The 12,445-nt window shown below is 43.8% G+C and overlaps 1 protein-coding gene across 3 annotated transcripts in view; it reads left to right on the forward strand.

Moving 5' to 3' along the window:
* The first annotated feature begins 690 nt into the window (after positions 1-690).
* Positions 691-12,445, forward strand: part of TRPC3 (transient receptor potential cation channel, subfamily C, member 3) — a 44,811-nt gene continuing 33,056 nt past the window's right edge. For 2 of the 3 annotated variants that reach the window (XM_014950104.1, XM_014950105.1), the window contains exons 1-2: positions 691-1,305; positions 10,949-11,720. In XM_014950104.1, the coding sequence (XP_014805590.1) occupies positions 1,079-1,305; positions 10,949-11,720 (999 nt within the window). In that variant the 5' untranslated portion in view covers positions 691-1,078. The remainder of the gene's footprint in view (positions 1,306-10,948; positions 11,721-12,445) is intronic. The other variant, XM_014950103.1, reaches the window with a different exon arrangement.

Genomic DNA, 12,445 nt, shown 5'->3' on the forward strand with positions numbered 1-12,445 from the left:
GTAACATGTGGCCATACAGCAGGCATCTTTACAACTGGTATCTATAGCGTGTAATTAGCGCTGATTACATGCAACGGGGGTCTTAACATCCTCCCACTGAGTTTTTAAGTTTGACACCGTCCAGAATGAAACCAGCCAAGCCGCAGGCCGCGACGCCTGGAAGGCTTTGGAAACCCCGGGTGGCTTTCACCACGGGTGAGGCGCTGAGGGAGAGCCCCTTTCCCCCTGACAATTTTAACTTCAACCCGGCTCCAGCCGAGGGCGGGGTATTTCTCACAACGACGACCGAGTTTTACGGGCGGACTCGGCCGGGCCGTGCGCCGCTTTTGGGCCATTTTGCGGGAAAACAACTACCTTTGCCGGGGCAGCCCCGCCGCCTCACGCCGTGACCGCTCGAGCGCTCCGGGCCTCCTCCGGGGCTCGTACCGCCGGCGGGCACCGCTGACAGGCCTCGCTACCGTCCGTGCAGGCCGGCGGGCACCACCGGAGGACTCCCCGCAGCGGCGGCCGTGCCCCTACCTGCAGGCCAGGCGTGCCAGCCGTAGGTTTTACCTCAGGGGCGGCGGCGGAGGGACACTTGTAAAGGCGCTGTGGCGGCGGCGCCACCCCCTCACACCCCGCCCCGGGCCCAGACGGGCGTTGGGCGGGCGGAGGTGGCGGGGCGGGAGCGGGGAGAGGCGTCCCCTCCTCTCCGGAGCGTCCGCTGCGGTGAGCGGCTGCTCCTCTGCGCGGCGGCTCGCCCCTCTGCCTCAGTAACGATGCCGTCCTAGCGAGGGATGATGACAGGGAGAGGAGAGGGGCAGAGCCGCCGCCGGGAGCCCAGTCTCTTCCTCACCTCCCCGGTACTCGCCGGCCCCGCATCGCGCCGCCTTCCTGACGGGCGGCAGGAGGAGGAGGAGAGGGCGGAGGGGCGGCGGTGGTTTTACGGTGAGGGTTTTGTCCTCGCCAGGTGCTCTGTCCCCCGCCGGGCAGGGCTTTCCTCCTCCGCCCGCCTCCTTCCCCGCCACACGCGCTGCCGGACGAGGCCGGCCGGGAGCGGGAACAGCCGGCATCGCCACCGCCTGAGGGGACCCTGACCATGTCGAGCAAGAGCAGGAAGAGCAAGGAGCAGGGGAGAGTGACCTTCCCCCCGCAGCAGGAGGAGGAGGAGGAGGAGGGCGCAGAGGAAGAGGAGCAGCAGCGCCGGCGCCGCGGCTGGAGAGGCGTCAATGGGGGGCCGGAGCCCCCTCCGCCACCTCAGAGAGCCGTCAAAACCCTCCGTGAGCCCTACGGCTACTACCCGCCCCCCCCGTTCGCCAGCACCATGTAAGTCGGGCCCCCGGGGGTGGGTTAAAGGGTGCTGGGACGGCAGCTTCCCCGGAGGAGCCGCTTGCGGGGGTGGGGGGGGAAGGGGGACCGTCCGCCCCGTCGCCCCGGCAAGTTGTCCCCCGGCCGGGCAGCCAGCGGGGGTGCCGGGTGCTGGAGGGGGGGACGGGCCCGGTCGGCAGCGGCTGAGGTGCGGAGACTTGGGAGAAAGTGCCGGGAGGGGATGGTCCGGTCCCCGCCTGCCCCCGGCTCCCTCCTCCCCGGCCCCTCGGCTTTGCTCCCTCAGGAGGCAGGCAGGGGTGCCGGGGCATAAAGACATTTCATCTTTCTTTCTTTCTTTTTTTTTTTTTTTTTTTTATTTTTCCCTGGCTAGTAGCGTAGCTGCCGAGAAAACCTAACTATTGGCTCAGCGGAGCTTCAAGAGACCCCACTGCACCCTTCAGTACGAGCGGCGCTAATGCATCTCTCTTTTTTTTTTAAATTATTTTCTTTTTTTTTTTTTTTTTAAATCTAGTGGTGCAGTTTATTCAGTGAAAACCGATACATTGTTCCCTAAGTGCTTGACTTCTGTTTTGTTTTGAATGAAGAATTTGTAGCTTTGCTATAGGTTTCCTGCACTGGTATAGCTGGGGGAAGGTACTTAACGCTTTTGAAGAACAAAAAGGGATTTAACAGCTTGTGGTTGGGGGTTGTCTGGTGTCTTTAATAAAAATAAGTGGATAGAGTGGATGCATCTTGCAGTTTTCCTGTGGAATCCCTTGCTGTTAGATGTGTTATTGCAGCAATGCTTTGGGACAGAAGGAGGCTGTCTCTACTTGTCTGGCTGTTGTAGTTGGTAATATCTTTCCCCTTGAAGTACTTGTTGGGTTCACAAGTTCCCTTGTCTTTATTGATGACTGCAAGCGAGGCTGATGGATATAAGTGATGAGCCACAACCTAAGGTAACTGACTGAATGTTTATGGTAGATTTACGTGCACCACTAGAGGCTTTTGTGTTTGGTCTCCAGTTCTGTAGGGTGCTTAAATAAGTTTACTTTCCTTGCTCTAAGGCAGCCCTGCTTTGAGGAATTCAGTATCTTTTTTTTTTTTTTTTTTTTTTTTTTTTTTTCCTATTTTTCCCTGGCTAGTAGCGTAGCTGCCGAGAAAACCTAACTATTGGCTCAGCGGAGCTTCAAGAGACCCCACTGCACCCTTCAGTACGAGCGGCGCTAATGCATCTCTCTTTTTTTTTTAAATTATTTTCTTTTTTTTTTTTTTTTTAAATCTAGTCCGTGATAAAACCAGGCTCCCCACAGAAATCTAGGACACCTGTGCAGAAAAACCTCAGTTCTTGAGATGCGTCTTACCCTGTTTGATGTTGTCTTCGGAAATTTCAGTTTGTTGTTGTTTAAGGTTTAATCATATAAACATATAAATACTGACCACGACTAGACTCACTGCGAGAGAAATAAATTCAGTTTTGCTAATAGGGATGTTAACTTTCTTTTCTCTGACTTCCCAAATGTAGGTTGGCCATGAATCATTCACTTATTTTTATAACACGCTGCAGTTTAGGTAGACTCATCTCTGAGGATTACTTGAGTATTTTATACTTTCAGGACAATAATTAGTTCTTAATTAAATATTTTAATTACCAGATTACAAACATTTTATTTTGAGTTTTAAGATAACATATTCAGAATTTATAGAAGCCTTCATTAAAATCCCCCTAGAGAACAACTGTAAAGTACAGAAATAATTAGAGTAGACTTAGAATGGGATAGCCACAAATAAGTGTTTTTTACCATCCCTGTGCAGAAGTTCTTCACAAATACCCTGTACCCAGCAATCCAGACTTCAAATGAAGGAGTCTTTCTCATGTCTTTAGCTGTCTGAAAGTTAGTTGTGCATAAATTGTTTGTCTAGGCTCCCTCTGTAGTTGATGGGATGAGGGAGGAAATAGCAATGGGCAAGCCAGTGTAGTCATTTATCTTCTTTCTTGAGGTGCCTGTCTTTCTCCATTCACCATAAAAAGAGCCGAGAGGATTAGTTTAGACTCGGGCGCTTTATTTTTAGACAGTTGAAGTTAGTTCAGATGAATTGTGAGCTACGAGTCCTAAACTTCTCAATCCATTTTAGGTTAGTGACCTCCTAGAACTGTTGGCGTATTCCTTTCTTTACGAAATGGGTATTATGCCACCAGGGACTAAGACTAGAGTTCAGTTTGCACAGCTATTGGCATTTGAGCCTGGAGTAAGCTCCGTCTGTTGGAGTTGATTGCCAGTATATAATTCTTGTCATCCTGTCCTGGGAGTCTGTGACAGCAGAGATCGCGAGCTGCTGCCCAGTGGCCGACATTAATCAATGTAATAGGAGTGTATTGAACTGACAGGGCATAGAGGCAAAAGACCCACATTTCCCCTGTTAAGTGCCCGTGGTCATCCTTGGCATAGCAGTGGGATTTTTCTCCTGGAGTAACATTTTTGTATTTGGTGCAAATGCCTAAAATCAGTGTATGGTAATTAAATGAGTATCAGTTTGCTCATAATGCGCTCAGATTGACACATGTAAGGCTTTAGTGTGCACGAAGTGAGTATAAAAATCCTTGACTGGAGGGATTTGTAGTCTAAATATTCACTACTGACAAACTGTGCAAGGGAAAAGAGGCAGGAGGACGTGAAGTAGCTTGCATGAGAAAATGCACTTAGCTGGTATTTGAAATGTCTTCACTCTGAAAGCTGTAACCTGTGCAAGGTGCCTGTCAATGTACAGCTGGCTCCCTCCTGTGCCACATACTGCTGGAAAAAGTAATTAACCTCAGTTTCCCACTAAGTCTGCAGACTGGATGTAATACTTGTTTCACAAGGTACTATATGTCCCAGTGGGGAAAAATGTGGACAAAACCTGTAAATTAAATGTTGTAGGCGTTGGATGCCTGATTTCCTGCGTCTCTCTGAAAATCATAGTTTAGTTTCCTGGACTGACAGAACACAAATAAAGGTCTGAGTGTAAAAGAACTTTAAATTTCTTTGTTGCTGCAGGCATGATAACTTGATTCTTTCCTGGTGAGATGTTTGCCTTTTTTTGTGTGTGTACAGATGCGCTTCTGTCTTCAAAATACAGTTCTCTTTTCCCCCCAGGAGTTCAGAAGGTTGGTATTTTCTGCTGAGGAATTAGTGAAGAGTAATGGTAGGAAAAAGCTCTGCATAATTTGTGAGGTGGGAGAGGAGGGAACAAACTAAGTGTGTGTACACCTCCTAATATCTCATTGTGTTTTGTTCCGTTTTTTGACTAAGTCTTTCCAGTTCGGAGCCAGAACTTCTGTGAGCTGACATGAGGGCATTTTGGATGATGGATTGTGTCCTTTCAGACCAGTGGGAGAGTATAGACCTGAGTCAGATCGTGCAGCTGGCCTGATTTATGTCCTGCTCTTCAGCTGAATTAGCCTCCCTCTTCTGGAAAGCCCAGGCAGTAGTTCACAGAAGGGAGAGGGAAGCTTTTATTTAATACATTTTACATTTGGTGTGGGGATTCCTAAATTGTGTGGAACACTTGCAAACTTCCATGCAAACATATAGGAACGTGATGCTATTTTTATTGGTGAAGAAATGAATTTACCAGGAGCTTCTTCTGGTAGGCAGCTGTGGCAGAGCTTGGAGGGGTGGCAAAGCCCTCCTTTGGGAGAGGCAGTGAGGCTGGGGGAATTGCCCCTCTAACACTGCCCCTGGCCCTGCACACCTCCTGGTAGGAGCCAGGAGCTCCTACGGAACAATGGTCTTTGCCAGTGATGGTAGCAAAGCAAACATTTGAGATCGCTTAGTTTAAGAGATCTCGGGACTCATGTGCTAAAATGCTGCTGGTGTGTATGTGCGTGTCTGAGCACTTACTTTTTGGGAGTAAGGCAATTATCATGCTTTAATTTTAAAACTGGGACCTCAGAGGTTACTTTTGGCAGAACAAGAGGCACAATCCACATCTCCTGTGCAGCTGACTCCTGTGCTGTTGCTTTTAAATGTGCGTGCGTATCAGTGTTTCCGTGGTGCACTTATCTGAGCTGTCTATAATCGCTGGACTCCATTTCCTTTGCAGGGCTAGAATAGAATCAAGATCACTGATGTTGTGCTGCAGTTTAGCAGTGGGGTAAACTGCTTGTAAATCGTTGATGCCATCTTTTATTGCATTTAATAGTCCAGGGAGAATAACAGTCTGTTCTTCAGTACAAATGTTAGAAAATGGCTGTATGGATCTGCGTAGGCCCTGAATGAAACTTCCACTTCTCCAACTTCTCTCTTTTTTTTTCTAAAGAGCTTATGCAGTTTGCAGTGTTAAAAAATAGACCTGGAAATAAGATTATAAATCTTTCAAACTGCTGTTGATGAGATAATGGAAGAACACAAGGAATTCTCTGGTCAACTGTTTGTCCGATGTTTCTGTCCTTCTGCTAGAGTTCAGAAAGTTTGAATGTGAAAAGGGATGGGTAGGCTGACAGAGTAGAAACCCGTAATTGAAATAATGTATGGTAGAAGCAGAGGAATTATAATCCCTACTCCAGTCCTTTGGAGTTGCTTTGCTGATCAAATTTCTAGCCTTGTCCGTAGGAGTAACTGTCCAGGCAACAATATGATGCAATGTGAGGTCATAGTGAATGTCCTGCGTACAAAACATGAGGCACACGGCCATTGTTTGTTTCATGGAAATTTTACAAAAAATATTTTTAATTGCAGATCTGAAGGTCATACATTTTAGATGAAAATATTTAAGGTAAACATAAATATGTTGTAATGTAGGATAGGTTTTTATGTCTTATGACATTACCTGGTATGTAACAGACCAGTTAGCTGTTTAGAGTGTACCTAACACTGCTCTACCAAAAGCTTGTGATACTTATCATTAGATAAGGTCTTGAAATGTGTTATAATCCTTCAGGGGCCTTGGCCTCACTAATGTGAGAGTTCTGTTGCAAAGCTGAAACTAAGGTGTCCTGCTTTTGTATTATTCAACCAGAGGCTGACTTATGGTCCTGTCACATCTTAGTTGTTAATCATCTTGTAGAGAGTTATGTTCATTTACGGCTGTCACTGAGAGTTTGCCAAAGTAGGAACAAGTGAACAAGACTTAAGCTGACAAATGGTAGCCCTATGCTTAGGGAAATAAACTTTTAAGTTAAGACCATCCTTGTTTTATACTGGTGAATGAATGATTCTGAAGATTGGTGTACTAACCTGGAAGTTTCTGAAGTTCTGTCTTGCCAGTGAAGCTCTTCAGTTCCTCAGAACAGCTGCCTAATCAGTGCACGCTCAGGGCCAAGTGAAATGTGGTGGAACTGGTGTGCTTGTTAACATGATTGCTCTTCTCCAGTTCCATCCTTCCTGTTTGTGCCGAGCAGCAAACAGGCTTGAAGCTTTATAGACCCCTTGGCTATTTTTCTGCTGTGAAATGTGAAAAACAGTTGGGGAAAAAATGGATTGGCTCAGGGACTGCTTCATGTCAGCAAAGGGGGACTGAGTTCTGTCCTCTCACCTTCCTGTTGCATACCACGTAGTGTACTTATGCAACCTGTGTACTAGGACTAGAACTTTCTTAATGTCGTGGTGTGTCTTTGCTGAAGAATTAACAGAAAATAATTGGTCATTTTTTTGCTTGGTGTTCTTGTGGCTTTTTTGACATGCATTCTACAGATTTTTAAGTTTTTTCTGTTCTTTCAACTATTTAGAACAGTTGGGAAGAGGAGCATTGTGATTTCCATCTCTCCTTCCCTCTTTTAATGTCAGTTGTCAGCTCTTTACAGAGACAAGGTATACGAACTTTAAAGGCTTTAGGAAGTAGAACACAAATAATTAATGCACACTTAATTCTATTTTAATAATATTTCTAAGCCAGTCTAATGATATTTAGAGATGCGACTTGAGATTTTGTTGTTTAGATTACCTCAGTTGGCAAATATTACATATAAAATGTACTGAAAACAGTTAAATATTTAAAACTAAAATTTTTATCATTTTCTTTGTGCTTCAGGATAGCTTAAAAATATTGGATGTAAGAACAGAAGAGCAGAAAACGGAATAGGAGACCTTGTACCGGATGCTTCTTGCTTCCAGTACTCTGACCAGAGCTGCCCTGGCTTCAGGGTCTTTGAATTGGAGGGCAGGAGGGGAGAACAGAGGAGGCAGGCATGGATGAACCTAACAGTCTGAACCTGACTCGCTGTGCGGTGCTATACAAGATTTTTTTGCTTTTTATTTTTTTTTCAGGAGGTCTTGACGATATTTTAGTCATTAAAATACCAAGCAACTTTTATCTTTATTTTGAGAAGATACTGTAGTCACTTCAAATAAATCATTTCTGTCAGAAGATTTATAGCCAAGGAAATTTTCCTTATTGGGAAGACATTCTATCGCAACACCTTTAGAAGGATATATCTCTTTTTACAGAAGTCAGATGAGTCACCTCAGTCAGACAGTGGATTTAGAAAGAAAGATAGATAAAACAGAAAATAAGTGCTGTATTTAAAAATACTCTGAAAAATTACACTGAATATGTAGGGGAAAATGTATTGTTATGTATTTCATAAATGACAAATGAGATGCAGGGTGGCAGTTTTGAGCCTTCTTAGATCAAGAAGTCAGCATGAGTCAATCTGTTCTGTCTTTTTTTACTTTTTTTAATATGCATACTTTTTTTCTTTATAGCATGACAGTAAACAATTACCTTTCTGTAGCTGTGTGTTGCATAGCAGACAATAAGATCTTGTTTAAAAGGTAGCTATGAAAAGACAGTATTTCTGGGTTTACTTCTGATTTCGTTGGGGAATAAGGTAGTAGCATACGGTGGCTGTTCACTGTGTGTTCTCTTGGCTCCAATCTTTATATCTGAGTATTCCCAAACGTGAAATATGCCTGGGCTTAAAAACATTAAATCAATTCTGTGTTTAAGAGACTCACAAATCCTCTTTGTTATGCAGCCTTTTTCATAGACTTAAAGAGTACAGAAGGGAAAAAAACCCCAAGATCCTGTCATGTTTGGCAAAGCAGTTTTGGCACATATTTAAAAAAGTAAATACCAGTTAACATTGCTTGTATTGCAGTGCTACCCAGGTCATTTCTGGTAGTCCTGGAATACCAACCACAGATGAAAATGTAAGAAGATGAAATGCTTCATCCCAGGAGAGACCTGCCCTTGGCAATGGATATTACAATCCTTCACTTGGGTCTGCAATGGAGCTGCCCGTTCGTGTTAACTGAAATGTTCAGAGCATGGACTAGCTTTTACGATATTAGTAGCTGTGATAAAGTGATTAAGATTTTATGTTTTGCTGAATTTATTACAGCTGATGCAGATAGCTGGAAGGCGAGGCATATTCTTATAACCTGAATGGAATTAGTTATGCCCAATGAAAACTGTAATGGCTGACATTGCCGCATGTGGGGAAATCCAGTGATGTCAACAGGCATGTTTTGTGCAGCAGAAATACAGCTAAGCTCATTGTTGAAAGATCACACACAAAAAATAAAAAAGACTGCATTTAGAAGAATGTTGCTCAGGTGGTGGATTTGAACCAGCAGCAATTAGGATATGCAGGTTTTGAAGCTGCCCATGCAGGTTCCACTATGTTCACTTAAATGCGTAGTCTTTGTGTGCGCCAAAGATGCGTGTGCTTGCTTGGCCTTGCTTCTGTCCTTCTGCAGACTGATGGTGTTTGCTTAAAAAGGGCTGTTTAATATTATGTTTTGCCCTCAGCATTCATTATGTGGACTCGCATCTCTCCTAATGCACATTACCTGGCTTTTGTGCTGAGGGTAGAAGGATTAATTTCCTCTGCAGTTTTTTGTCTGGCCTTTTACTCTTGTATCTGAGTTTTTCAACGAAGTGAATAAATTAATTTTGACAATGCTCCTGTAAAATGGGAGCCAACTGTTCTTTTTTTTTTATAGGTGAGGAACAGAAGCACATAGGGCTTAAGAACCAAATTTGACGTTTTTAAGACCTGTTTGTCTCTATGTAGTGTATATATCGTGTTATATGTATTCAAAGCACACCTCCATTAACTCATATATTGTTCTATCAGCTGCACTGGTGTCTCTGTGCCCATCAAATCAGCTCAAGTGATCTCTATTCCTCGAACTAATGGATTAACTGATAGCAGCTGGAGGCTGTCTGTCTCAATATTGAGCTGGACTAGAAAGGGAAGGGAGATTGCTGATGGGTTTCACATTTATTTGCAGGCGGTAGGGAAGGAAGGTTCTGGTATCCTGAGTACCTTTTCAGGCCTTTGGCCTCTGCTCTGGCAGGCATGCGTAAATGCTTCTCTTCTTCCCCCAGCTGTGACCACTTTAGCCTGATCCCATCTATTCTGTTTGCTTGAGACCTCTCCAGGCAGTTGTTTCCTGTTGTTCCCTCCAGCTAGGTAGTGTCTGCTCCTTAGCCTCTTGTACTAGGTCTGTCTTCTTTGCACCTCCTCTCCCCTCCCTGGTTTCATTATCTAGTTAGATCCAGCTTAGCATCTCATCTGTTTGTTCTCTCAAACTATTCCTGTTTGCTCCCCACTACTCTCAGCCAATATCTTCAGTGGTTCATAATTCCAATTTCTGTGTTTTCTGAATTAGCTTGCCTGCTTTTTCTTTTTTTTTTCTGTCCCCTTTTTCTTTTCTCCCTCTTTCTGCTTTTGTAACCAGTTTTTGGGGGGAGTTCACAGCTTCCCTGGTTCAGTTCCCTTTCCTAAACAATCTCACTTTCCTATACCCAAGTTTCCTTTTTCCAGTGCAGCCTGCCATCTCAGTTTTCATTTTCATTCAATAGCTCTCTGAATTTCCCATATTACTTGATCGTATTACAAGAATGCAGGAGGGCTTTTTAAAACAAAAACAAACACATACATAATAATGTAGTGATATTAGATAGCTTCTTCCTTTCGGCTCCTGGAATGGTAGATAGAAATAGGCTGAACGTAACCCACAGCAGTGTGGAAATCTAGCTAGAGTGAGAGCTGATTCCAGTTCACACTGGCTCATGCCCAGTGCCAGAAGTCTGTGAGCAGTTTAGTTACTAACATCCAGAAAGTTTGTTGAACGTGTATGAGTTGTTTTTCAAAGACTTAGAATTTGACCAAATTCACTCCTAAGTAGAATCTTCCAGATTTGGTTAACGTTTCTGGTACTGACACTAGAAGGCATGAGATCAGGCTCACTGTGTATTGCTTGGCAGACATCGGGCAGAAAACTTGTTTTCACCTCTCATTTATGTGAACTCCAATACGGTAAGTATAAATCTTGCCTTCCTTAAACCATCAGCTTGAATGCCTATGGTGGATAGTATTAGTTACTACTGAAAGTAGTATAGTAGATGTGTTCATTTTCTGTATGTACTGAACTGAGTTGGGAAAGATTTCTGAAGGCAAGTGACGTCTTACAAAAAGTAAAAAAAAATGTAAAAATTGTGACCATGCTAACAAAAGAGAAGTGGCCTGTGGCACTGAGCCTGTAGGTGCCTTTAGATTGCAGACAAACAAGCGTGAAAGCAGAACAATCACAATAAAAAATACTTCTTGTCAATAGATGGGCGAATGACAAGGGACAAAATACATTGTTATTTTTGTAGCCACAGGAGAAGCGGAAGCTACAAATGACCATAACGATAAAATTCTGTTACCTTTTTGTTTTCTTATTAGGTACATTGAAGAAAGTCCATCTCTGAGGCGCATGACTATGATGAGGGAAAAGGGAAGGCGACAGGCCATTAGGGGCCCCGCGTTCATGTTCAACAACAGGGGCACCAGCCTCACGGCCGAAGAGGAGCGCTTTCTAGACGCTGCAGAGTATGGGAACATACCTGTGGTGCGCAAAATGTTGGAGGAGTCAAAAACACTGAATGTCAACTGTGTTGACTACATGGGCCAAAACGCCTTGCAGCTTGCTGTAGGGAATGAACATTTGGAGGTGACAGAACTTCTGTTAAAAAAAGAGAACTTGGCACGGATTGGAGATGCCCTGCTGCTCGCAATCAGCAAGGGCTACATTAGGATAGTGGAAGCAATTTTGAATCATCCTGGGTTTTCAGTAAATAAGCGACTGACTCTGAGCCCTTGTGAGCAGGAGCTCCAGGATGATGATTTTTATTCCTATGACGAAGACGGTACCCGCTTTTCTCCAGATATCACTCCCATAATTTTAGCTGCCCACTGCCAAAAATACGAAGTCGTGCACATGCTATTGATGAAAGGAGCAAGGATAGAAAGACCTCATGATTATTTTTGCAAATGTAATGACTGTACAGAGAAGCAAAAGCATGATTCTTTCAGTCACTCTAGGTCAAGAATAAATGCGTACAAAGGACTGGCTAGTCCGGCTTATCTGTCTCTCTCTAGTGAAGATCCGGTACTCACTGCTCTAGAACTCAGCAATGAACTTGCCAAGTTGGCCAACATCGAAAAAGAATTCAAGGTAATGGTGTTTTGGTGTTTCTGTCTTTGGAATTGTTTTAAAGTTGCTGCTGCTCCGTGATGTCCTTAGATGCTTGAAATTATTTCCTGTGTCTTTACTTTTTCAATAGCAAATGCTTTGATGATATTTGTTGTCTCACTTGTTCTTGATTTTGAGTTTTCAATACCTAAGCCTTTAAAAAAGAAATTTTACTGAAATGAAATGGCTTTTTTACCTACTGTGTGTGAAGCAAATTGGAAAAAGGGGTCGTGTGTATTCTGATAACCTTGCAGCAGATGGAAGACAATACTGGTTGCCGTAGCAGGCAAAGATTGTTTTTAGTATACAAATTCTGAGTAGTTTAAGTGCTGAAAGCAGAAATGTTACTTTTTTCTTGAGTATACAGCAGCATTGACCTTATTGCCTCTTTTTTCATTTGTATTCATTTTGAATGATGTCTCCAAATTGTTAAGAATACAGAAAGTGGGGATTTTTGATGCAGCTTTTAGAAATGAGCTGTTAGACTGGTTACAGATGTGGGTTCTGTTAGCTGGGTTTGAGCTGTATCTGGTTTAGCATGTCAGTGCCCTGACTTTTGTATATATTTCAGATTCTCCAACAGATAATTAATGACTTAGTTAACTGTTTCCCAGTGCTTTTTTTTTAAAAAAAAATGATTTTGCAGTTCTGTTGAATACCTTGAAAAGTACAGTAACACCCACCTTCCTCTTCCTCACACCCCCCCC

Source organism: Calidris pugnax, unplaced genomic scaffold, assembly GCF_001431845.1.
Source record: "Calidris pugnax isolate Ruff unplaced genomic scaffold, ASM143184v1 scaffold42, whole genome shotgun sequence".
NCBI lineage: Eukaryota > Metazoa > Chordata > Aves > Charadriiformes > Scolopacidae > Calidris > Calidris pugnax.